The sequence below is a fragment of the Cynocephalus volans genome, chromosome 2 (assembly GCF_027409185.1).
Source record: "Cynocephalus volans isolate mCynVol1 chromosome 2, mCynVol1.pri, whole genome shotgun sequence".
NCBI lineage: Eukaryota > Metazoa > Chordata > Mammalia > Dermoptera > Cynocephalidae > Cynocephalus > Cynocephalus volans.
Genome location: NC_084461.1, coordinates 117,145,429 through 117,171,870, shown reverse-complemented (window position 1 = coordinate 117,171,870; position 26,442 = coordinate 117,145,429). Strand labels below are relative to the sequence as shown.

At 37.7% G+C, this 26,442-nt stretch overlaps 1 protein-coding gene across 2 annotated transcripts; it reads left to right on the top strand.

Moving 5' to 3' along the window:
• Positions 1-1,182: 1,182 nt before the first annotated feature.
• Positions 1,183-26,442, top strand: ZCCHC10 (zinc finger CCHC-type containing 10). Of its 2 annotated transcripts, XM_063087167.1 has the most exons (4): positions 1,183-1,245; positions 15,594-15,755; positions 23,809-23,850; positions 24,563-26,442. In XM_063087167.1, exons 1-4 carry the CDS (start codon positions 1,205-1,207, stop codon positions 24,828-24,830), a joined length of 513 nt encoding a protein of 170 aa, XP_062943237.1. In that variant the 5' UTR covers positions 1,183-1,204; the 3' UTR covers positions 24,831-26,442. The 2 variants fall into 2 exon arrangements, with proteins under 2 accessions (XP_062943237.1, XP_062943238.1); XM_063087168.1 differs by lacking the exon at positions 23,809-23,850.

Below are 26,442 nucleotides of genomic sequence, written 5' to 3'. Positions count from 1 at the left end.
TAACCTCAACAGTGATATTGGCTTATTACACAGGCAACAGCTTAAAAGTTTGATCGTTCTAAAATCAAGAATGGAAGCGAGTTTGGGTACAACCTGTCTAAAGGGCAATGGTAATATCAAAATCTCAAGTGCACGTAACCTTTGACCCAGCAATTCCACTTCTAGGTAGTCATCTTGCAGAAACACTTGGGTGAGTCCTTAAAAATCTGTTCTTTTCATTGTTGCGGTAAATGATCTAATTGTTCATCAATAGGGTACTGGTTGAGTAAATTGTGGAATATCCAAGTAATCGATATAATATATTTTAAAAAATTATTAGATCTATATGTGCATATATGGGAAAAGCTGTCCATAAGTACACTGAGGAATGAAACAAAACAGATAGTAAGATCCCATTTTTAAAGAAGGAATTGTGCTCAAAGGTCACATCGTCACCTTCCCTAACTCCCAAATCTAATCACTCTTTACCCCCTTGAGTTATTTTTCTTTAGCGCACTTATGCTTGTTGAACATAGCCTTTGTTTGTCACCGGTAGAAAGTTCTGTGCGTACAAGGACTTTGATGCTCTATCCATAGCGCCTACATATTTATTTCAGAAAGTATTTCAAAGAATGTGGATTTAAGAGAATATCTCCGTGAACTGACATTAAATATAGATGCAGCTAAAATATCCTAAAATAATATTTGTATAGTCCTTTTACAGTTGACAAAGCAACTTTACTCATATTGTCTCATTTGGGCTTTATAACATCCCTGTGAAATACACAGCAAAAGATAAATAGTTAACATGTTTGCACTTTTTGGTTTGCTAAAGTCATTCTTTCAATTGATGATCTCAATCCTGTTTAACTCATTCCTTTCTATTTTATTCTCCAGACTACTTCTAGTTTTTCTGAACACTGCAGAATTTCAGTCTTGTCTCTGTGTGTGTATATATCACACACACCATATATACACACATATATACGTCCCTTGCTCGAGAATGTTCTCTGTTATCCTTCAAAAACCCGAGATCCACGCTGGAGACCTTAGACCAGCCCGTCCCCACCCACTGGCTCCATCAAGATGCTGCTGCGGAGGCCGAGCCAGAGGCCCTCGAGACCAGTCTGGCGCCGCCCACGTCTACTGCCGCCGGGGTTCGAAGTCCCCGCCCCCACGGAGGAGTTTCCCAAAACCCAGCGCGGCAGGCCTCGGTCGCACTAAGATGGCGACTCCCATGCATCGGCTCATAGCCCGGAGACAAGCGTAAGTGAGGGTCCGATTCGGGACCCCGGGCGGGCTAGGGGCGGGGCGACGCGCGTCAGTCGGCCGGTGAGCGGCCGCGGGTGTCGGCTTCTCTGTAGGGGCCGGCGGAAGATGGCCGTTTCTCACACATGTTACCTGCTCCCGGGGGGCTCGGCCCGGGCGATAAGTTTGGTGACCATAGGCTAGCAATTTTCGCAGAAGACGGCCGCGTAAGGTAGGCGGGACGGGACAGAGCGCGGTCTGAAGAGAGCTGTCACGTTTGGTGTCCCTGATGCGCGCACCCAGGACTTAGGGGTTTATGCTCTTCTTCCCACCCCACGCTCGGCTGGGGGAAGCCTGAAGCCCTGCTCTGTCACCTTCACTCCCACCGACGTAAACCTTCAGCTCTCTGTGCATCCTCTAGACCAGCTGGCTTTTCCTGCGCTTCCTATCGCCTTCCCTGGGAACAGCCTGCCTCCAACGCCGACACTTCTCCCAGTCTATCTTCTCACTTTCTGCCATTCATTCTTTCCTTCAATAAATGTTAACTTATGTAGCATCCACTGCACTGTGCCAGAATTTGAATATGAAGAAAAAGAGGTGTTCAAGACAGAATCTCTGCTTTTAGGGAGCTTACATTCTAGTGGTGGGAACAGTTGATTAACTGGACAAGTAAACACACCTGGTGATAAGAACTTTAAAGGAAACAAGATGTTGTGATGGAAAAAGGCAAAGGCCCACTTTAGGTTGCTTGGACCTGAAAGGCATCTCTGAAGAGGTGGCATTTGAACAGAGATGGAAGGATGAGAAAAGAGGATTTGGAGAAAGAGCATCCAGACAGTAACATAACTGCTTTGAGGCTGGAAAGAACTTAGTTGTTGTCTTGGTTTTTTGTTTGTTTGTTTGTTTTTTAATCTGTAGGACAGCCATGATTTTATTATTTTTTGAAAATAGAACTTAGTTTTTAAGACCTGGAACGTGGCCATTGTGCCTAATAAGCAAGAGAGCAGTGGCACAAGAGGTTTACAGTGGACGGAAAATGCAGGGATCATCCCAGATGTGCCTTTCTTATAAGACCTTTCTTCTATCAACCCGCACACCCAAACATCTATCACTTTTTCATTCTCCCATCATTTCATGCCATCACCATTTGCATGCTCACAGTCTGCTATGGAAAGATTCATATTTTTTAATTCTATATTTCCATGAACTTTTTGAAGTACCCTTGTATATATGTTTATGTTTGTGTATATTTCTTCTTCTTACTCTTTTTTATTCAAATAGCCCTGTTCCTTCTCTCTTCTCCATCCACTCTACCTATTAGGCCTGATGAGAAGAGTTCCTTGAATGTAAGAATAAAGACTTAGAAGGAATCAGAGAAGTAAGTTTAGTGAAGGAAGAAGGCTTTGAAGTCATTCAGTTCTGAGATCAAGAATGGGATGATAATAATTCTTAATAGGAGTGCTAAATGATGTCACCAGGGTCCCATTTCTCCCTCTCTACCTCTCAGGCTTGCTCTCTCTTCTTTTTTTTTTTTTTTTTTTTTTTTTTTGGTGGAAAGCCACTCATGCTTGCTCTTTTGCATGTTGGCTCCACACTTGAATAGGCTGCAGTATCTAGGGTCCTTTATATTCTCTCAGCTTCAGGTTGATTGCACTTCATTAGTGTAGATTGGTTTATGTGCCCAACCCTGAACCTTGCTTTGTGAGCTCTGATTGAGATCTCATTCTATTCCCAGCATAATTGAATGGATGGTCATAAATGAATGATGAGCTGGGTGGGTAGATCAGAGGGGGTAAATGAATGCTGAGCTGGCAAAACCAACTAATGTCACCTATAAATATGAAGTGAAAGTAAGATTTTTAGCATCTAAATAATATTGCTATTTTTTGTTTCAGATTATCAGAAAGTTAAACAAATGTTCTTTTTCAATATTGTGCTGGTATTTGGTACATGAACTACACAGCAGTAAAAGACAGATCTTACCTTTAGGAGCTTCTAGTCTTGTTGGGAAGAAAATATGTAGCATAAAATGAAAGCTATATGGCACTTAGATTTTAAGTCTTCCAGAGAATGAGCACCTTTAGAGGCTAGGGGAGTTCAGGAGAGTTTTGGCAATATATTTGGGGGGAAAAGCAGGAGAGGAGCCTTTACTTTTCATTATATACTTATCAAAAATGTTTAATTTTATTTATAAGGAACATGTATTACTTCTATAATAACAAGTTTAAAACTGTTTTTAAGTAGTTATGCAAAGTGAGAAAGTACTGTCATTCTTTTAAAAAGTCTTTGGACTGATAGAGGAAAGGAGAGAAATAAAAAGGAAAAAAGAGGGGGGGGCTAAATATGAACTCCCCACCAGCAGAGCTTTCAAGGACTTAACTAATCAATCTACTTTAAATCAATTGGAATGAAATTATTTTTACCTTGAAAATTGTAATTACATCTACCCATGTGTAAGAATATTGTAGAATCTTGGCACTACGATATTTAGGATCATTTCTTCTACTAAACTCTGTACTGGATTCCACTACTCCCTCTTCAGAATCCAGAATAGTCATCTAACTTGACTTGAAGACCTCCAGTAATGATATACTCACCTTCTGATGTGGCCTGTTGTGTTTTTCAAATCTATCAGCAAGTTTATATTGAACTGAAAGGAAAATAATATTTATGAAGCTAAACCCTGCTTCCTTCTAACTTCTGTGTTTTTGACCCAAGCTATGCTCTCAGTTATTTAAAAACCCTGATTATTTTCCACTTGAACTGCCATCAAGTTAGACCTCCCCTGTCTTACATTGATTTTCTGGACATAAGTGTTGGACTTACCTTTATCTTTGTTAAATTTCATCTTGTTAGATTTGACACAGAGTTCCAGCCATTCAAGACGTTTTGGATCCTGATTCAGTCATCCATCGCATTACCTACCCCTCAGCTTTGTGTCAACTGCAGGTTGATGAATAAGCACATCTGTGTTCTCATTCAAGTCGTGTGTAAAAATCTTGAATAAAACCAAATTCAGGACCAAACTATGTAGGCCAAAACTGTCTCCATGTATTTACTTCAAACCATTAAACTGAACTCTTTGTCCATGATGTTCAACTGATCTACCTAATTGTTCTGTCTTGTTCACAAGGATATTGTGAGAGGCTTTCCAAGATATCTTATTGAAATACAAATATGCAAAAGGCAATAAGGGTATTAGTCTGTAGTGATTCAATACCTATTGATCAAGGTTTTTCTTTCTGAATGGATTTAATAAATCCAGCCAGAATTTTGCCTGGAATGGGTATAAGTCAACTGGTCTATTTTGTGGAATCTACCTGTTTCCCCTGTTTTGAAAATCAAAACAGCATTTGCCTATCTCCAGTCTTTCAGCACCATTCGTTTGCCAGAGTTCCTCAGATTCCCAGTGGCAGTACAGCAATCTCACTTGGTATGTCAGCAGTTACCTGTGCCGTGTGACTTAAACACATTCAGAGCAGATAAAAGTTTTGTTACCTACGCCTCAGGTGTCTTGGACTTAGATTCTACTCTTCTCATTCAGCATGTACTTGTGTTTGAGAGTTAAAACAAAAATCAAAATAATCCTTGCTCTTTGAGCCTATAACTTGGTAACATTCGTGGCCTGTTTACCCACCGTCCAAAATATTGAGCTAGAGCGCGTTGGTGGTATAGTGGTGAGCATAGCTGCCTTCCAAAATATTGAGCTTGTCCTTTTTTCAATTCTTGTGCTGTAAACGTAACTAAAACAACGAAATAAAAGTTTTTGATGCTCTTGATATTTTTCACTAGTCTCAGCTCTTTTTGACAAGGAGGCTTTCAGATGTTTCTCTTACAGGAATTTACCACTCCTCTGTACTCCTTTTCAGTTATATGTTCCTTTAAAAATGTCCCTTAAAATGTTTTTTATGATTTCATGCACAATCCATGTTCATTGTAAAATACTTAGAAAATATGGATAAAGAAAAAAAGTATTATAATCCTATACCAAAGATAATCATTGTGCACATTTTAATGTGTAGCTTTTTAGGCAATTTATAATATTTTTAATGACCTCATAGTATTCTCTATGGATATACACTAGTTTTTTGGCCATTTCCTTTGTTGTTGGATAGTTAAATTTACTCTTATAAGCCATATGATACTTCCTGTAATAAATAATCCTACAACTAAAACTTTGCATATATCTGTTATTATTTTTGGGTCAAATGTTATGGACATTTTTTTAAAGTTAGGTTTATTGAAGTATAATTTACATATAGCCAAATTCATCCTTTTTAATGTACAATTCTATAAGTTCTGACAAATTCATATAGTCATGTAGCCATGACCAAACTCAAGATATGGAACATTTCCATCACCCAAAAATTTTCCTTATGCCCCTTTGTAGGTAAACCCTTACCCTACCCTCAGCTTCTGGCAATCACCTATATTTTTCTGTCCCTGTACCTTTTCCACAACATCATATAAAAAGGATCAGTCTAGGGCCGAGCCCGTGGCGCACTCGGGAGAGTGCAGCGCTGGGAGCGCAGCGACGCTCCCGCCGCGGGTTCGAATCCTATATAGGAATGGCCGGTGCACTCACTGGCTGAGTGCCGGTCACGAAAAAGACAAATAAATAAATAAATAAATAAAAATAAAAATAAAAAGGATCAGTCTATAGCCTTTGAATCCAACTTCTGTCACTTAGATAATGCCTTTGAGATCCATCCAAGTTGTTGCATGTATCAATGGTGCTTTTTTTTTAATTGCTTATAGTATTCCATTGTATTTATACACCAGTTTGTTTTTCTATTCACCACTTGAGGAACATTTGGATTTTTTCCAGTTTTGGGTTATTTTGAATAAAACTGCTGTAAACATTAATGAATAGGTTTTTGTGTGAACATGTTTCCCTTTCTCTAAATACCTAAGAGTGGGATTGCTGGGTCATATGGTAAATGTATATTTAACTTTATAAGAAACTATCAAACTGTTTTCCAAAGTTCATCTTTTTTGCATATAGCTATACAATTGTTTCAGTATCAGTAATTGAAAAGACATTTTTTTCCTACTGAATTTCCTTTGCACCCTTGTCAAAAAACAGCTGTCCATGTATGTGTGAGTGTTTCTGGATTCTATTCTGTTTCATTGATCTATTTGTCTGTCTTTCTGCCATCCACACTGCCATGATAACTATAGCTTTATAATAAGTCTTGGAATCAGGTAGTGTTAGTCCTTTAATTTTGTTCTTTTTCAGAGTTATTTTGCTATTTTAGATTCTTTGTATTCCCATATAAATTTTAGGATAAGCCTGCTGAGATTTCAGTTGGGCTTGCATTGAATCCATAGATCAACTTGTAGAGAATTGACATCTTAAGAAATTGAGTTTTCTGACTCATGAATATGTATATCTCTGTTTATTTAGGTGTTCTTTAATTTCTTTTAGCAATGTTTTATAGTTTTCAGGATAGAAAACATCTTTTGTCAGATTTATCCCTAAGTATTGTGACAGTAGGGGTTTTTTTATTTCAACTTTTGCTGGTATATAGAAAGAGTTGACTTTTGTATATTGACATTGTATCCTGTGACCTTATTAAACTGATTTATTAGTTCTAGTAGTTCTATTTTGGATTGTTAGGGATTTTCTAGCTATATGATCATATTTTATGTTATTTTTTGTATTTGGTATGCAGATTTTTAAGGTTTTTGTTGCGTATTATCAAATCGCCTTTGGAAAAATTGTGCCACTTTCCATTCTTACCAGCAGTGTGTTTATATACAGTGCCCTTTCCTCGTTTTTGCCCAACAGTAGGCATTAAAATACAGCATTGCCTATGTGGCAGGCATGTCTTGATATTTTTGGTATCAAAGAAGGTCATTTCACATAAAAAGTCGGTACCATTAAAACACTTCCTTGAGACTTAGCTTAGGATACAGAAGTGGAATGTCATTTGAGTAGGGTATTCATCTGGGTAGAAAGAAATGGTAATTTTGTTTATTTTCAAATTATAAGTGTCTTAATTCAGCTATCTATATGGAAGATTAGTATTTTTAGTGGTGATTTATTAACACTGGGAAAACAACTATGAGCTTAGAAAAGAAGGCTGTTGCCTTAACTCAGAGAGACTCCCTCTGCCCCCAATATCTTCATTGTTGGGAAAAATTGTAAAAGGTTTTGAAATGGATAAAAACAAAAGATTACTGGGTGTCCTGTCTAGTCCACCCTTCCTCGCTATGACTCTATGAAGTCCTGCTCCTTTCATTGTCTTTGAACTACCTTACAAATCTGTAAGTTGTAGGAAGCTGGTATTATTACAGAAGATTCTTGCCCATAAAAATTCAGTGCAGTCAATTATTGCCCTGTGTCTAATGACTAGTTTTCAACTATTTGTAAATTCATTTCAGCATTATTGGATGCTCATATATGTGTGGTGTTTGAATCTTCTTTGGAACCAGTAACAACATCTGCTGGTTCCCTCATTAATTAATGATTAAATAAAATCTTTGGCACGTGTTCATTTTATATTTATATGAGAATTGTGACTTTACATTTTTTTTGCGACATTACCTTTTAATATATGTTTCTGAATTTGTTATTTCTGGGATGCATATTGCAATTGTGTATATATTAAATGTGTTAGTAATTCTTTTTTTTTCTTCCTGAAAAGCTAATATTAAGTCCCTATTTTAATGGACTGTTTTATTTGGAGTGTTTTTTTATTGATGCCCTTTATAATTTGCTCCAATAGTACATATTGAGATAAGCCCAAAAGTTATAGCCATGGTTCTGGCAGTTGTTTGTTGAAACGTAAGAATGCAAAAAGCTGACTTTTGTTGTCTTTTAATACTATACCTACCTAAGTAGTCTTAGTTCCTTACACGAAGCATTAATTCTTCATGTTAGGATTAGCTTAAATTTTGGACAAATGCTAAAAATAAATTATTGTCAACATTATACAGTCTGGCCACAAAGCAGGAATTCATTAATGAAAAGCCTGTTGTAAGCAATTTATAGTCTCCTAAACCTTTGCCCATTTCAACAGTCATTCATTTTACAAACACTTACTGAATGTTGTGTTCAGTAGGGATAAAAAGATGAGTGCTCTGTGTCAAAAATAAGAATCTAACATGTTATTATGCAACCATGTTTGGAGAAAAATCTCAATTGCCATATATCGTTGGTCAGAATTATTCTGATTAGCCCAATGTGTAGACTAGTAAAAATAGCTCCCATTTATTTGTGTATTACTTTATGCCAGATGCCTTACTGCTTGCTTTGTAAACATCCCAATCCATAGATTAGGGATATTGCTTTCAAATTCATTCAGTTGTTAATAGGGATTGGGTGTGATTATGCATAGTAGTACTTAGCTAAATTCCTGGCACATGGTAAGTATAGGCCATGGTATGGTCTCAGCTAATTCTCACAATAACCTAATAAAGTAGGTATTACCACATTTTTTAGAAGAGGAAACTGAGGGTCAAAAATCAGATTGAAAAAGATCATATAGCTATGTATATCATTGTGAACTATAACACATGTACATAAATATGCCACCTAATAAATTATAAAGGGAATATCCCATGTTCCTACCACCACCCAGATCAAGAAATTAAAAATTGCCAATACACCAAAAGTCCCCAAGGCCTTTCCTAGTCACAACATTTTCCTTCCTCCCTAAAGGTCACTGTTATCCTGACATCTGTAGTAAATGCTTCGTTGCTTCTCTTTGTATTTTTACCATCTACCTATGCACTAGAGTTTAATTTTGCCTATCTTTGAGCTTTATATGGAATCCTACAATATGGATTCTTTTGAGTCTAGCTTCTTATCTAAGAACCACCTAAGTTAAATGAAGCTGTAGTTTGTTCTTTTTTGTTACTAAGAAGTATTCCACTGTATTCTATACTACAAATTATCCATTCTACTTTGATGTTATTTTCAATTTTGGGGATATTACAAATCATGTTGTTAAGAGTATTGTGTAGTTTTTCCTCTTCCTCTTCCCTTCTTGAACAATTCGATGCAATAGCCATTAGGTAGAGTAAAACAAATTTGGTGTCTGTGCAGAGAGTTGAGCTGGCATTGGAATATTAGAACCGAAGTGGAGTAAGGAGGGCATGCACAAAGGGCATGGAGTGGCTTGCAGTGTCAGCAGGGTTTAGAGGGCATCCAGTGAAGAAAAGTCTGGTGCAGAGGGCGTCTGATCCCAAGCAGGGTGAGAGGGTGTCCGTGAAGGGGGCAATTTAGCACAAGTTGTCACCCTCATGGGCAGAAAGTCCACACAGGGTAAGGAGGAGGGGCGTAATTTGGTATGGGGTATCAGAGCCCAAGCAAAAAAGAAATGTGTCCATGTGACGGGGGCCAGCCTGGCAATGGGAATCAGAGCCAAGTAGCATGATGATGAGCATGTTCACATGGTACAGGGGACGAGGGCAGGAAACAGTGCAGGGCAGACAATCAGATCCCAAGTGAAGGGGGCATCTATATGGGAGGAGGGGGTATCAGTGGCAGCAGTGGGCATTTGGTTACCTAAGGGGAATTGACCAAATAAGCAGATCTATTAAGGATAATGGGAGCCAGATTTCCCACCGAAGAAGGAAGTATGAAGATAAAAATAGAATAAACCCTGTGAAGGTGGATAGGAATTAAAGGTATCACTGTGAATTTATGGTTATCAAAATACCAAATATAGATGTAAATGTGTATATTTGATAGATGGGTGCATGTGTATGTTCCCTAGCTCTGTCCACTGAGAGTTGTGGGGGCAGCAACATCCCAATAACAGTGAGCACACATGTGCCCCTATCTTGGCTGTAAAATCATCAAGTCTCCTTGGTGAAATGGCTGGTTTCAGGCTGGGGCAGGGAAAATACAAAGTGAGCCTAGAATGTTTTGTTAGACCAGAAAGCAAGAAAGTACTCAAAAAATGAAGGAGCCATGTCAAAAGAACACAGAATCTAGCTTGAAGGGGGCTCCCACTCACCAAATATAGGACAATTTGAGCATCAAAATAAATGATTTTGATAGATTATAAAAGAGAAAAACATAAATCCATACTGATAGATAAATAAATCAATAAAATAAATATTTAATGAGCAGGGTATTTATATACTTTAAAGTAGTAGCCCACAGGGCTTCCAGTCAGAATATACAGTCCCCAGGATCACTCTCTCCCACAATTCAACCAATTTACAACTATTAAAAACAACAGCCAAGCTGGGGCCACTAGATATCAGGGGAAGAGGAGGAAAGACCTATGGAGTGCATGAAGGTGGGAAAAGCCACTATGAGAGAAAGAAAGAACTGCTCTGACCATTTGGAGCCCCAGCCACTTCAAGGCTGGAGCTGCTGAGCGCACGGAGCAGGAGCTGGCAAAAGCCGCAGCTGTATCCTTTGGATGAAGTTGCTTGGAGGCTGCAGGGGAGAAGGCCTTGGTGACCCCCAGGCCAGCAAGACCACTAATAGGGCTCCCTTGGACCCACATGGGAATGAGGAGCCACAACAACTGAAAAAAAGAAGCCACTCAGAGGCCAGTGAGTCATCACAAGGGACCAGTGCATGGCCTGTCCCATGGGAAGTGTTCAGAGCATGAACTGTAGGGGAGATGGGCCCACCAGGAGAACACTGGGGCACAGTAAGGACAGCTGAGCTGCCCCCCAATCAACACAGGCCCACTCAGTGGAGACTGGTCAGGAATATCAAACTGTAGGGGGTGCAGTTTGCTGAAAAGACTCAGATTCAGACCAGAGTTTCTACACAACCCAGGTGCACTGGATCTCACAAGAGCTGGAAGTACCTATAAAGTCAACCACTAAAACCTGAGCTGCACAAAAAGCCTTCCCCAGGGAATCAGCAGCAAAGCAGCAATTTATCTCAACCACACAGCTCAAGTGCTGGTCCCCACAGGAAGTTCCCCTATTTTAGAAGTAAGTAAAGGACAACAAATTAGTTCCAGTGTAGAGTTTAAGTGGTAGGAACAGCAAATAATCCAACACAAAACTGAAAGAAAAAACAAAATACCCACAGACCAGAGACAAAGTTTGATATTAACTAGTAAAGGTCTCACATCACTAAAGAACACCTATAAAACCTAGAAGGACTGGAAATACCCTGGGCTACCAAGCCAGGGAGGGGTTAGGGCTGAGGGCCTTGACCCTGCCCCCTGACACCTGCAACCAGCCCAGCAATGACCAAGCCACCACTAGAAGCCCCCTGGTCTCCCCTGCAGGAATTAGGGTGTGCCACAGGCCTCAACCCCACCCCTCCTCCTTCTTCCTTCTCCCACCCTATTTCCTTCTTCCTCCTCCCCAACTGCTCTGCAACAACATCATAGAATGTAAAAAATAAATATTAATAAATATAAATAAATAAAAAATAAAACAAAAGGAAATAATATGTAAAAAAAAAATTAAAAATATAAAAAATAGAGTAGTAGCCTACAAAATAATTTCTGTATTAGTTATCAATTGTTGTATAACAAATTGCCTTAGAATTTAGTGGCTTATAATGATAAACATTAACTCACAGTTTCTGTGGTTCAGAAATTCAGGAGTGACTTAGCCTAGTGGTTCTGACTCAGCCTGTCCTGTGTGGTTGTGGTCAAGATGTGGCCAGGGGCTGCAGTCATCCAAAGGCTTGACCAGAACTGGGGTCAGCTTCCAAGATGGTTCACTCACATGGCTATTGGCAGGAGGCCTCAGTTCCTCACCACATGGGCCTCTCTAGAGGCTGCTTGAGTCTCTTCATGACATGGCAGCTTCTGGACCTAGTCTTCAAAGTCACACTCCATTACCCTGCTTTATTCTGTTAGTTAGAAGCAAGTCGCTAAGTCCAAGCCACACTCCAGAAGAGGAGTTAGGCTCCACCTCTTGAAATGAGGAGTATCAAAAAATTTGTGGAGATGTTTTAAAACCACCACAGTTACAAAAGGACAAAAAATAACTTTACAGTGGCGAAGCCTGAATCTAAACATGAGGGGATATCAGATGTAGCCAGCCTCCAAGATGGCCCCCAATGATCCCTGCCTCTTGGTACACTCCTGTGTAATCCCCACCGTTTGTACCAGGGGTGGTCTGTGTGATCAATAGAATACAGTGTAAGTGATGGTCATTTCTAAGATGAGGTTTTAAAAAACCGACTTCTTTCTTGGGTTGTTTCAGTCACTCACTCTGAGGAAAGCTTTTTTGTGGGTAGCCCATGGATAGGCCAACATGGCAAGGAACTGAAGCATCCTACTAACAGCCACTTGAGTGAGCTTGGAAGGAAATCCAACTCAGATTGAAGCACATTCTACAAAATAACTGTCCTGCAATCTTCGAAAAGCGTCAAGGTCATGAAAAGCAAGACACAGTGAGGAACTCATCCAGACTAAAGGAAACTAAAGAGATATGACAAGTACAACATTGGTGCTGAATTGAATTTTGCTATTAAGGACATTATTGGGACATTTGATGAAACTTAAATGGGGTCTAAATAGTAGGAATGTATCACCATTAATTTATTGATTTTGATCATTATATTATGTAGGAGAATGTCCTAGTTTGCAGAAAATATGTAGTAAAATATTCTGGGATGATGAAGCATCAGGTTGGCAACTTACAAATGGTTCAGGGAAAATAATTCTTTGAGGTGTACTTACAACTTTTTTATAAGGTTGTGATTGTTTCAAATATTTAAAAAGCTGCATAAAGGAAAGGTAATATTCTTATACATTTCTAGTATAGTTGTGCATGGTTTTTTGTTGTGTAAATACCTACAAGTAGAATTGCTGGGCTACAGAATATGCATGTTTTCAACTGTAGTAAATTTCTTTGTTTTCAAAATGGTTGTACCAATTTGTTTTTTTATCAACAATAATTTTTATCAGTAATGAGGAGTGTTCCTCTTGCTATATATCCTTGCTAACATTTGCTATTGCCAGTTTTTAACTTTAGTTTTTCTGATGGGTGCCTCATAGTATTTTATTGGAGTTTTAATTTGCTTTTCTTTGATTACTAATGAGCACTTTTTCATGTTTGTTGTTCATTTGTGTTTCCCAATCTAATTTTTGTACTTTGTTTCTGCTTCCTTTTGTTTTTCTGCTATTCATCGTTTTCTTATTTACTCATAAGAATTCTTTGTGTATTGTGGAGGTGAGACCATTGGTTATATATGTTGCAAATATCTTCTCCCACTTTTTAGCTTCCCTTCTCTTCATAGTATATTTTAATGAACAGAAATTCTTCACTTTAATACAGTCTAATTTATCAGTCTTTTTTTTCTTTTTCTTTTCTTTCTTTTTTTGGGGGATGGGGAGCTGGCTGGGATTAAGATGGAACGCTGGGCCTTGGTGTTATTCAGCACCATGCTCCAACCAACTGAGCTAACCAGCCAGCCCATGTTTTATTTTTTTTAAAAAGAATTTCTATGTCATTTTTTTCTCACACTATCTTCTAAAACCTTTATTGTTTGGCCAGGTCTACAATTAATGTTTGAATATAGTAGAGAGTAAAGTCTTATTTTTTCCATATGTATAACCAGTTATCTCTGCATCATTTATAATCTGTCCTTTCCTCACAGTCCTCTAGTGCCACGTTTGTCATAAATTAAATGTTCATATATATTATGTATGTATATATGAATATACATATGTGTACATATTTCTGGACTTTATAGTCTGTTCTGATTGCTTATTTCTATGCTTTTGCTCTCATATTCTTATTGTATTTTATAATAAGTCAATGTCTTTTAATCCAAATCTTCCCTACTTGTTCTTTTACAAGTTATTTTGGCTATTCTTGGCCTTTTGAATTTCCATTTCCACTTTAGAATAAGCTTATTAAGTTCAAAACCCCCCAAAGAATCTGTTGAGAGTTTGATTGACATCATTTTAAATCTATAGATCAATTTGAGGAGAATTGACATTTTTATAATATTGAGTCTTCCAATCTATGAACATGGTATATACCTCTATTTATTTAGCTACTTATTTAGATGTTTACTTTTTCTCAGTAACATTTGTTTTTTTTATAGAAGTCTTGCCCATGTTTTCTTTGATTTATTTCTTGATATTTGGTATTATTTAGGGTACTATAAATATCTTCTAAAAATTTCATTTTTAACTTTTTGTTATATAGAAACTCAACTGGTTTTTATATATATAGGGTTTTACAAACCATGGTCCACTGAATCCTGCCTGCTATGTTTTTGGAGGCTTGTTAGCTAAGAATGTTATTTACATATGTACATTTACAACCAATTTGATGATGGAGAACACTAACTTTGAACCCCAACTGAGTGAAATGTTATCTCTAAGAAAGAATTCCATTTTTCTCATTAGTAGGCCTCTATTACATAAAATTGTACTCAAATGTTATAGTATTTTAATTTTCGTCAAAAATTTATGGAAATTTTTCTCTCGTTATATAAGTACTTGTATTATACCATAATTTTGCCTCTTGTTTTCAAAGCCTAAAATATTTACTATCTGACCCTTTGCAGAAAAAGTTTGTCAGCCCCAATCTAAAGCCTTGCTAAACTTGCTAATTAATTCTAGTTATTTTTAAGTATTTTATCTATAAATTCTTTTGGATTTGCCATGTACATAATATATCTTTAATAAGGAATGACAGTTTTATTTCTTCCTTTTACCTACCTTTCTTACTTTTTGTGTGTGTGTGTGGCTGGCCGGTATTGGGATCTGAACTTGTGACTTTGGTGTTATAAGGCTGCACTCTAACCAACCAAGCTAACCGGCCAACTCTCTTTCACCTATCTTTCTACTCTTATTATATCTCAATCCAATTTTAGGGATTGAGATTTTTCTCAGTCTCTCAGATGACTAGAAGCTGGGCTGCAGTCTGTATAAGGTTTGGTTTATTCTCAGGGTACAGCCCTTCAGAGTCTTAACTCTGGATACAGTTTGTCTCCCTACCTTGTAATAGTGATGCCTACCCTCCTGAGATGGACAAACATTACAAGCACAATAGTTAACTTAACTCTGGATTTTCATCTTCCTCCATGTCTTGGCTTAGTTATTCTTTACCCCCTATTAATTCTCTGATTCCTTAAGCAGATTGTTTAAGATATTTTGACTATCTTTTCTAGTTCTGAGCTGAAGAGTTAGTTGGAATTACCTTATCTGTCATTACTGGAATGGAATTGAGGAGCCAAGATTTGAACTGAATTCCATCTTAACTCCAAGATCCATGCTTTTATCCACTTATTATAGTGCCTTGTATTAAATCTAACATAAAGCATATAAAGTGTAAAATGATGTTTATTTTTATGGATTGCACCTTAAAAATAAACGTTATTTTACACTTTATATTGTTTATGTTTTTCGGGGCAGAAAATATCAAGGCAAAATATTAAGGCTTGTATTCTATTTTCTGTTCTGTAGTGAAGCAAACAAGCAACATGTAAGATGTCAGAAATGCTTGGAATTTGGACATTGGACATATGAATGCACAGGAAAAAGAAAATACCTACATAGGCCTTCAAGAACAGCAGAACTAAAGAAAGCTTTAAAAGAAAAAGAAAACCGATTGTTATTACAGCAAAGGTAGGTTTACATGTGGTATCCAAACAAATACTTTTTATTTATATTTATAGAATTTATTAAGGGACTGAATGCTTCATGGTGGTTCTCCAGAGTTTAATTATAATACTAGCTTATGTTTAATGAATTCTTACTATGTATCAAGCACTGTACTGAGCACTTAGCTTATTTAAGCCTTACATCTATAGTATTAAGGTAGATATTATTATTATTATTATTTTACATATTAAAAAACTGAAGCACAGAGAGTTTCAGTAAGTTGCTCAGTGTTGCACAGCTAGTAAGTGGAAAAGGTAAGTGTTAAACCATCCAGCCTATCTCTAGAGTCCATGCTCTTAATCATTTTGCTTTATTGCCTCAACTGTCAATGAAATAACAGAATACTATGAGGCAGATTATATGAGGTGATATGGAAAGCTGTTTAAGATACATTAAGTATATAAACAAGGTACAGAACAGCATATAAGATATGCTATGATTTATGTTAAGAATAATGGAATTTTTAAAAACTATATAAATGATAATAGTGGTTACTTCCTATAAGGAGAACTGGATAGGAGGGAGACTGGAAATTATTTACTCTTTTATGTCCTTTGAATAACGTTTTTTAGAATTCCTAAGAAATAAGTAAGTATACAGGTTTTAGAGAAGTTGAAATAGGAAGGTGTTGGGTCTACTTAGTGCTACAGATTAGAAGCAGCATCTTCATAACATCTGTTAGCTATATAATAGTGTCTTAAATATCTGGACTTGCAAGGCAGCAGTCTTCCAATTGGGAGACATGAAAGCACTTCAGGGGTCATGCAGGAATAGATAAATAACCAATTTCTAGGTCATCATTTATATATATACTTTTCCCCAAAACAAATCTTTTTTATTTATTTATTTATTTTTTAAATTTTATTTTGTCGATATACATTGTGGTTGATTATTGTTGCCCCTTACCAAAACTTCCCTCCCTCTTCCCTCTCCTCCCTCCCCCGCAACAATGTCCTTTCTGTTTGCTTGTCGTATCAACTTCAAGTAATTGTGGTTGTTATATCTTCTTCCCCACCCCTCCCCGGGATTTTTGGGTGTGTGTGTGTGTGAATTTATATATTAATTTTTAGCTCCCACCAATAAGTGAGAACATGTGGTATTTTTCTTTCTGTGCCTGACTTGTTTCACTTAATATAATTCTCTCGAGGTCCATCCATGTTGTTGCAAATGGCAGTATTTCATTCATTTTTATAGCTGAGTAGTATTCCATTGTGTAGATGTACCACAGTTTCCGTATCCACTCATCCGATGATGGACATTTGGGCTGGTTCCAACTCTTGGCTATTGTAAAGAGTGCTGCGATGAACATTGGGGAACAGGTATACCTTCGACTTGATGATTTCCATTCCTCTGGGTATATTCCCAACAGTGGGATAGCTGGGTCATATGGTAGATCTATCTGCAATTGTTTGAGGACCCTCCATACCATTTTCCATAGAGGCTGCCCCATTTTGCAGTCCCACCAACAATGTATGAGAGTTCCTTTTTCTCCGCAACCTCGCCAGCATTTATCGTTCAGAGTCTTTTGGATTTTAGCCATCCTAACTGGGGTTAGATGGTATCTCAATGTGGTTTTGATTTGCATTTCCCGGATGCTGAGTGATGTTGAGCATTTTTTCATATGTCTGTTGGCCATTTGTGTATCTTCCTTAGAGAAATGCCTACTTAGCTCTTTTGCCCATTTTTTAATTGGGTTGCTTGTTTTCTTCTTGTAAAGTTGTTTGAGTTCCTTGTATATTCTGGATATTAATCCTTTGTCAGATGTATATTTTGCAAATATTTTCTCCCACTCTGTTGGTTGTCTTTGAACTCTGTTAATTGTTTCTTTTGCTGTGCAGAAGCTTTTTAGTTTGATATAATCCCATTTGTTTATTTTTCCTTTGGTTGCCCGTGCTTTTGGGGTCGTATTCATGAAGTCTGTGCCCAGTCCTATTTCCTGAAGTGTTTCTCCTATGTTTTCTTTAAGAAGTTTTATTGTTTCAGGGTGTATATTTAAATCCTTAATCCATTTTGAGTTGATTTTAGTATACGGTGAGAGGTATGGATCTAGTTTCATTCTCCTGCATATGGATATCCAGTTATTCCAGCACCATTTGCTGAATAGGCAGTCCCTTCCCCAGTGAATGGGCTTGGTGCCTTTGTCAAAGATCAGATGGCAGTAAGTGTGTGGGTTGATTTCTGGATTCTCTATTCTATTCCATGGGTCAGTGTGTCTGTTTTTATGCCAGTACCATACTGTTTTGGTTATTATAGCTTTGTAGTATAGCTTAAAGTCGGGTAGTGTTATGCCTCCAGCTTTATTTTTTTTGCTCAGCATTGCTTTGGCTATGCGTGGTCTTTTATTGTTCCATATAAATGACCGGATAGTTTTTTCCATTTCTGAGAAAAATGTCTTTGGAATTTTGATGGGGATTGCATTGAATTTGTATATCACTTTGGGTAGTATGGACATTTTCACTATGTTGATTCTTCCAATCCAAGAGCATGGGATATCTTTCCATCTTCATGTATCCTCTCTAATTTCTCTCAGCAGTGGTTTGTAGTTCTCATTATAGTGATTTTTCACCTCCTTGGTTAACTCAATTCCTAAGTATTTTATTTTTTTGGTGGCTATTGTAAATGGGCAGGCTTTCTTGATTTCTCGTTCTGCATGTTCACTATTGGAGAAAAGAAATGCTACTGATTTTTGTGTGTTGATTTTGTATCCTGCTACTGTGCTGAAATCATTTATCAATTCCAGCAGTTTTTTTGTAGAGGTTTTAGGCTGTTCCATATATAGGATCATGTCATCTGCAAACAGGGACAGTTTGACTTCATCTTTTCCAATCTGGATGCCCTTTATTTCCTTCTCTTCTCTGATTGCTCTGGCTAGTACTTCCAACACTATGTTGAATAGGAGTGGTGATGGTGGGCATCCTTGTCTAGTTCCTGTTCTTAAAGGAAAAGCTTTTAGCTTTTCCCCATTCAGGATGATATTGGCAGTGGGTTTGGCATATATGGCTTTAATTATGTTGAGATACTTTCCCTCTATACCTAACTTATAGAGGGTCTTTGTCATGAATGAGTGCTGAACTTTATCAAATGCTTTTTCAGCATCTATAGAGATGATCATATGGTCCTTGTGTTTGAGTTTATTAATATGGTGTATCACATTTATTGATTTGCATATGTTGAACCAACCTTGCATCCCTGGGATGAATCCCACTTGATTGTGGTGAATAATTTTACGTATGTGTTGCTGTATTCTGTTTGCTAGTATTTTAGTGAGGATTTTTGCATCTATATTCATCAAGGATATCGGCCTGTAGTTTTCTTTTTTGGTTATATCTTTACCTGGTTTTGGTATCAGGATGATGTTTGCTTTATAGAATGAGTTTGGGAGATTTGCGTCCATTTCAATCTTTTGGAATAGTTTGTAAAGAATCGGTGTCAATTCCTCTTTGAATGTTTGGTAACATTCTGCTGTGAATCCATCTGGTCCTGGGCTTTTCTTTGTTGGGAGCCTTCTGATAACAGCTTCAGTCTCCTTTATTGTTATTGGTCTGTTCAAATTTTCTACGTCTTTGTGGTACAGTTTTGGGAGCTTGTGTGTGTCCAGAAATTTATCCATTTCCTCCATATTTCCAAATTTGTTGGCGTATAGTTGTTTATAGTAGTCTCGAATGATTCCTTGTATTTCAGATGAATCAGTTGTAATATCACCTTTTTCATTTCTAATTTTTGTTATTTGAGTCTTCTCTCTTCTTTTTTTTGTTAGCCATGCTAATGGTTTGTCAATTTTATTTATCTTTTCAAAAAACCAACTTTTTGATTCATTGATCATTTGTATTGTTTTTTGGGTTTCAATTTCATTCAGTTCTGCTCTGATCTTAATGATTTCTTTCCGTCTGCTAACTTTAGGTTTGGATTGTTCTTGTGTTTCTAGTTCTTTAAGGTGAAGTGTTAGGTTGTTCACTTGCCATCTTTCCATTCTTCTGAGGTGAGCATTTAATGCAATAAATTTCCCCCTTAATACTGCTTTTGCGGTATCCCACAGGTTTTGGTATGATGTATCATTGTTTTCATTAGTTTCAATAATTTTTTTGATTTCCTGCTTGATTTCTTCTTGGACCCATATGTCATTAAGTAGAATGCTGTTTAATTTCCATGTGTTTGTATAGTTTCCAGAGTTTCGTTTGTTATTAATTTCTAGTTTTAATCCATTGTGGTCTGAGAAAATACATGGGATAATTCCAGTTTTTTTGAATTTATTGAGACTTGATTTGTGACCTAATATGTGATCTATCCTGGAGAATGATCTATGTGCTGATGAGAAGAATGACTATTCTGAGGTTGTTGGATGGAATGTTCTGTAGATATCTGCCAATTCCAATTGGTCTAGGGTATTGTTTAGATCTTGTGTTTCTCTACTGATTCTTTGCCTAGATGATCTGTCTAATATTGATAGTGGGGTGTTCAGGTCCCCTGCTATTATGGTATTAGTGTCTATTTCCTTCTTTAGGTCTAATAGAGTTTGTTTTATAAATCTGGCTGCTCCAACATTGGGTGTGTACATATTTATGATTGTTATGTCTTCTTGATGCATCAGTCCTTTTATCATTAAGTAGTGTCCCTCATTGTCTCTTTTTATGGTTTTTAGTTTAAAGTCTATTTTGTCAGATATAAGAATAGCTACTCCAGCTCGTTTTTCTTTTCTGTTTGCACGGTAAATCTTTTTCCATCCTTTCACTCTTAGTCTATGTGAATCTTTATGGGTGAGGTGGGTCTCTTGTAGGCAGCATATAGTTGGGTCCTCGTTTTTAATCCAGTAAGCCAGTCTGTGTCTTTTGATTGGGGAATTTTAGCCTTTTACATTAAGAGTTGTTATTGAAAGGTGTTGATTTATTCCTAGCATTTTATTGGTTGTTTGGTTGTCTTGGGTGTCTTTTGTTCCTTGCTTTCTGATATACTGTTTGTTTTCTGTGTTTGTTGGTTCCTTAGGTTGTAGATAGTGTTTTTGTTTGCTTGTTTTCTCTTCATGGATGCTATTTTTATTATACTAGTGGGTTTAGATTTTTCTTGGGTTTTTATGGCAGTGGTAGTTATTTTTCAGGAACCAAACCCAGTACTCCCTTGAGGATTTCTTGTAAGGGTGGTCGTGTGGTAGTGAACTCCCGCAGTTTTTGTTTGTCTGAGAAATATACTATTTGCCCTTCATTTCTGAAGGATAGCCTTGCAGGGTAGAGTATTCTTGGCTGGCAATCTTTGTCTTTTAGTATTTTGAAAATATCATCCCATTCCTATCTAGCTTTTAGGGTTTGTGATGAGAAGTCTGATGTTAGCCTGATTGGGGTTCCCTTATAGGTGATTTGATGCTTCTCTCTTGCAGCTTTTAAGATTCTCTCTTTGTCTCTGAGTTTTTCCAATTTGACTATGACATGTCTTGGAGAAGGCCTTTTTGGGTTGAATACGTTTGGAGATCGTTGAGCTTCCTGGATCTGAAGATCTGTGATTTTTCCTATACCTGGGAAGTTTTCTGCCACTATTTTGTTGAATATGTTTCCAATGGAATCTCCATTTTCCTCCCCTTCTGTAATACCCATGACTCGGATATTTGAGCGCTTAAGGTTGTCTGATATCTCTCTCAGATTTTCTTCAATGTCTTTGATTCTTTTTTCTTTTATTTTGTCTGCTTGTGTTATTTCAAACAGCCCATCTTCAAGTTCAGAGGTTCTCTCTTCAGCTTCGACAAGCCTGCTGGTTCAACTCTCCGTTGTGTCTTTTATTTCGCTGAATAACTTCTTCAGTTCAGCAAGTTCTGCTACATTTTTTTTCAGGACATTGATTTCCTTGTACATTTCCTCTTTCAGGTCCTGTATACTTTTCCTCATTTCATCATGATGTCTAGCTGAGTTTCCTTGTATCTCATTCAGTTTCCTTAGAATTACCACTCAAAATTCCTTGTCAGTCATTTCAAGGGCTTCTTGTTCTATAGGATCTAGAGTTTGAGATTTATTAACTTTTGGTGGTGTACTTTCTTGAATTTTTGTATTTCTGGTATCTTTTTTTTGATGTTTATTCATTGTGGCAGGGGCTTTCACAGTCAACTGGTTTGAGACTATTGACTAACTAAGATGTTGCTGTGGTTGCCAATTTGGTATGGCTACCCAGACTGCTCAGTTGGCCTCTAGTGCCTTGTGTGTGTGGTTGCCTCAGGTCTTGGGCCTCTCGGGGGAGCCACCTCTCTGGTCAGCTTGGACTCTGCTGGGCTGCTGGATCACTGGGTGGTACCGCAGGGTGTGTGGTCTCTGCTGAGCTTCCACTTCCCATGCAGGACTTCTCCCTGTTCCGTGTGCTCTGGCCCAGGCTGCTGGATCTCGCAGTGGCGGCCCCACAGGGTGTGTGGTTTCTGTCGAGTCTCCGCCTCCCTAGCCAGACGTCTCCCCACTCTGTGCGCACTGGGCTGGGCTGGGACGTGTCTTCTGCAACCCTCCTCTATCAGCTGGGCCTTCAAGACCCTGCTCGGCACCGCCTTGCCCAGGAAGTCTACCAGGTTTCTGCTAGGTGCAGACGACCGGTCGCTCTGGGTGCCTTTGTAGCACTGTGTAGATCTTTCTCGGGACTTATCACCTTCTCCTGGTATCGCGGTTATTTGTGTACTTGTCTTATCTCCCACACCGGAGCGTGAGCTCCTCGGGGGAGGAGCCCGCAGCACACGCTTCACCTTTGAATCCCCCCCCCCCCCCCCCCCCCGTGCGGACCAACTCCGGTGCCCGCCCGCAGTCAGCTCTCCAGCAGGTTCAAGTGAACTCGGGAACTCTCCGACCACCTTATTGCTAACCAGAAATTGGTTAGGCGTTTTTCCAAACTGGTGGCCACAGAGATGGTATCTGCCTCCCGGTAACAGGAAGTTTACCAGGGGCCGGAGCCCAGGGTGTGGTGGAGTGACAGTCGGCCCAGCTTGTACTTCCTTGCCCTCCTGACGCTGGCCGGGGACGCCCCACACCACCAGCCCCGCCAGAGAACCGCGGAGGGAGTGGGAGGGGAGGCCGGCCCGCAGGCCCCGGGAAGCCCCGCGCCAGGGCAAGCAAGTGGGAAGGCTCAGTGAGGAGCCAAGCCAGGCGAGGAGGACAGGCTTGGCCAAGCCGGGCCGGAGCCCCCACCACCTGAGAAAATGGAGGCAGCCCGGGGGCCGGGGAGTGGCCCCCCCCAAACAAATCTTGATGAGAACTTGCTTACTGATTCTCCTTTTCCACTCTCCCTTTCCCAAAAACCCTTCTTTAATTTCACAAAGAAAGGCATACGTCTCACCCATCTCTAATTGTACCTTAGTGTATTATCCTCCTGTAAAAACCTAAAAGGTTTTTTCTGAGAAAGTGAATGTCCATTATTATTGAGAATAAGTTCCTTTGTAAGTTTTTTTCACCCAACAAAATTGAAGGAGAACCTAATTGAGTTGTCAATTTAAACATATATTTTAATGACAGATTATTATGTGACTTATGGAATATAACATGGGAGGAATTCAAAGAATTTAGTGGTATTGCTGTAACAAAACTCTTTCTATTCCCATAAATAGTTGTTTTAAATTAAAAGGCTAATATATATATATGGAATGGCCATTTATATTATTCTGGGAACTCAAGTTACAAATTACAGGCATCATTGTACTATTATTTGCTTTATTCTGTTGTTCAGTAACTAATTGATTTAGCTATGTCAACCTAAGTTCCAAACTAAAAAGAGTCAAATTTGTGCATCCAGTCATCTTAACTACTTACTTACCTGGCTTTTAAGGTATGGGTGATAAAATGTCTTGCCTTATGTGCTGGTTAAGCTGACTGCATGTACCACATACAGCCTACAATAGGAAACTTTCCACTTGGTTATAACAAGAAATACTGTACTCTGAGTACATGTTATAAAAGACACAGTGTTTCTCCAGTGTAAATGAGTTTTGGGGTTAGCAGAAGGGTTTTTCTGAGCTGTGTATAATCACTGTATTAACAGGAGCTTTTTCCCCCCTCATGTTTATCAGCATTGGAGAAACTAATGTAGAAAGAAAGACCAAGAAAAAAAGGTACGTGTGGCTTTAGGAGAATTACATAGGTAATATGTAATACTAGTTGGAGGGCTGGAAAGGGTGATTTTAAAAGAATAGCTATAAGATTTGGATCTGAAGTCTCTTGTTTGTAATCCATAATTATCCCATTTTCTGTTATATTCCTCTTCTTACCTGTCTGGAATCTATTGCCTCCATTTCTCCTTTTTCTCCAACTTTCTAAAGTTCTAAAAATAGTAAATAATTGTATTCTCTTGGCTTAAAATAGGAAATGTTTTCAGACTGTTAAGAAATTGTTAGCCAGTCATATCTAGTCTTGAGTAGTTAAAATAAAGATTATGAGACTTTTATCACTCTGTATGAGGTTTTTTGTTACACCACAACTTTATTCTAACATTATTCACTCTGAAGCATAATAGAGTAGATAAGCTTAACTTGAACTCTACCCAAGAGAGTTAAGTTCTGAAGTAACACCTTGTAAAGAGAGGGGGTGTGATTTACAAGTTAGGTCATCCCAAAAGCATCAAACCTGCAGAAAACATGCTAGCAAAGCGTCAATATGTACGTGTATACAAGGGTACATTGAAAAGTTCATGGAAAAATAGAATTAAAAAATAATATGGGTCTTTCCATGACTTTTTGACAAACCCTCGTACATTATATGAAATTGCTTTTAAGCATTCTGTTAAATGTCAGCTTCCCAAGTATATAACTGTCCATTGTCTAATAGGTCTAAGAGTGTAACCAGTTCCAGTAGTAATAGCAGTGACAGTTCAGCCAGTGATTCTTCATCAGAGAGTGAAGAAACGTCTACCTCATCCTCCTCAGAGGACAGTGACACAGATGAAAGCTCCTCTAGTTCATCAACTGCAGCCTCCTCCACAAGTTCCTCCTCCTCCTCTGATTCAGACTCAGATTCCAGCTCTTCCAGTAGTAGCAGCACCAGCACAGCTAGCAGCTCGGAGGATGAACCACCAAAGAAGAAGAAAAAGAAATAGAATTTCTCCATCCATATTGGACTGATGGACTGAAAAATGTTAATGTGATTCTCAAAAGGGAATTTAGAATATGTTAAGGCCGAATAGGTTAACTGATCAAAATTTCTAGAGTTCAAAAGTTTATAAATGTTTTACATTGTTACAGCATAAAGAGTATTAATAATGGATTATACATATAAAGACTTTTATTTTAAGGGTAAATCTCGTTTTTCTTTTTTGTCTTTAAAATGTATCTCTAGAACCTAATCAAGGCTAAAATCCAGTAAGTCTGATTTTGTGATAAAACTTATCTTTTCTCCCTGTAGAATAAATGTCATACTTTGTTATATGTTAATGGTATGTATCAGATGTATTTTCAGGATAATGCATCAGAATATCTGGCAATGAAATTCTAATGCTTTTGGCTGTTATTACACAAGATTTAATACATTGTTACTGTAAGCTTAGGAGTTCTCCTACTGTTAATAAATGTGCTCTGTTTTTACATTTATGTTCAGAAAGCTATTCTAACTTTTTGTCCTAAGTAGGTTCAAGGAACCTATTAATATATTTATACTTTTTGAATGCTACAAGTTTCAAGTTGCTGTGTTGTATCATTCATTTTCTTCCGGTTCCTTCAGTTCTTAGAATTGCTCTTTTCTGAGGAAAGTCATTCTAGAGAAACCTAAAAAGGGACAAAAAATCTGAAACTACACAGGAGTCTAATCTCGGTGCCTTTGATAAATTCAATTTATCAGAAAAGAAAGCAGCCATGTAAGAGGCTAACTTAAGTAAAAGTACTATAAATATACTTTGGTTTTAACATGCTATAAAGGGTACCTTTCAAAGGGGCAAAAAGGTAGGTGGAAGAGAGATAAGTTTTACAGAAAATTAGGGCAATGTTGGTTGCCTTTTATTAAAAAGACTTTTTTAAGCTTTCATAAAGATTGCCTTTTGCCACTTTTGTAATTATAGAATGACAGTTCATATGGTAACTGGTCATATATGACAGTCTACTGCATACACATGTATGACTAGGATTAATCTGGTGTGTTTACATAACATATACACAGTTGAAATCTAGCATGAAAGGTTAAGAAAGGAAATACTGCACAACATTTCTTAAATGTGAACTACTCATTGCAGTGAGATTGTTTGGTTTAGCATCACATTATTCTGTGATGTCTTTTAAACTTTTTGGAAAGGTAGCATTTGCAGAAAAATCTTGATTTGGGTTAAATATAGGTTTTTAAAATTATAAATGTTGTCTTTTTTATATTTTTATGAGAAAGTAGTAAAAAATTGCTTTTGAAGAAAATGAGCTTCTGTTTAAATGGTGAAATATATGTATATTGTGTGTTTAAGGAGCCTGTAATTACCTGTAAGTTTTACAGAACCATCTGCTTTCACCGATTGTAAATAAACATTCAAAACATCATTTCAAAGGCTCCATACAGAATGTAACACATGACAGGTAGATTTAATATATTACTAATTAAAGACATTTTACAATATTTGTCATCTCTATAAGGGCAATTTTAGCAGTTAAAGAACTTGGAAGAGAAAAAATGTATACACAGATTGCATCACTTGCAATTAAATAAAACTAACAATCTGTGCTTATAAGCTTAAA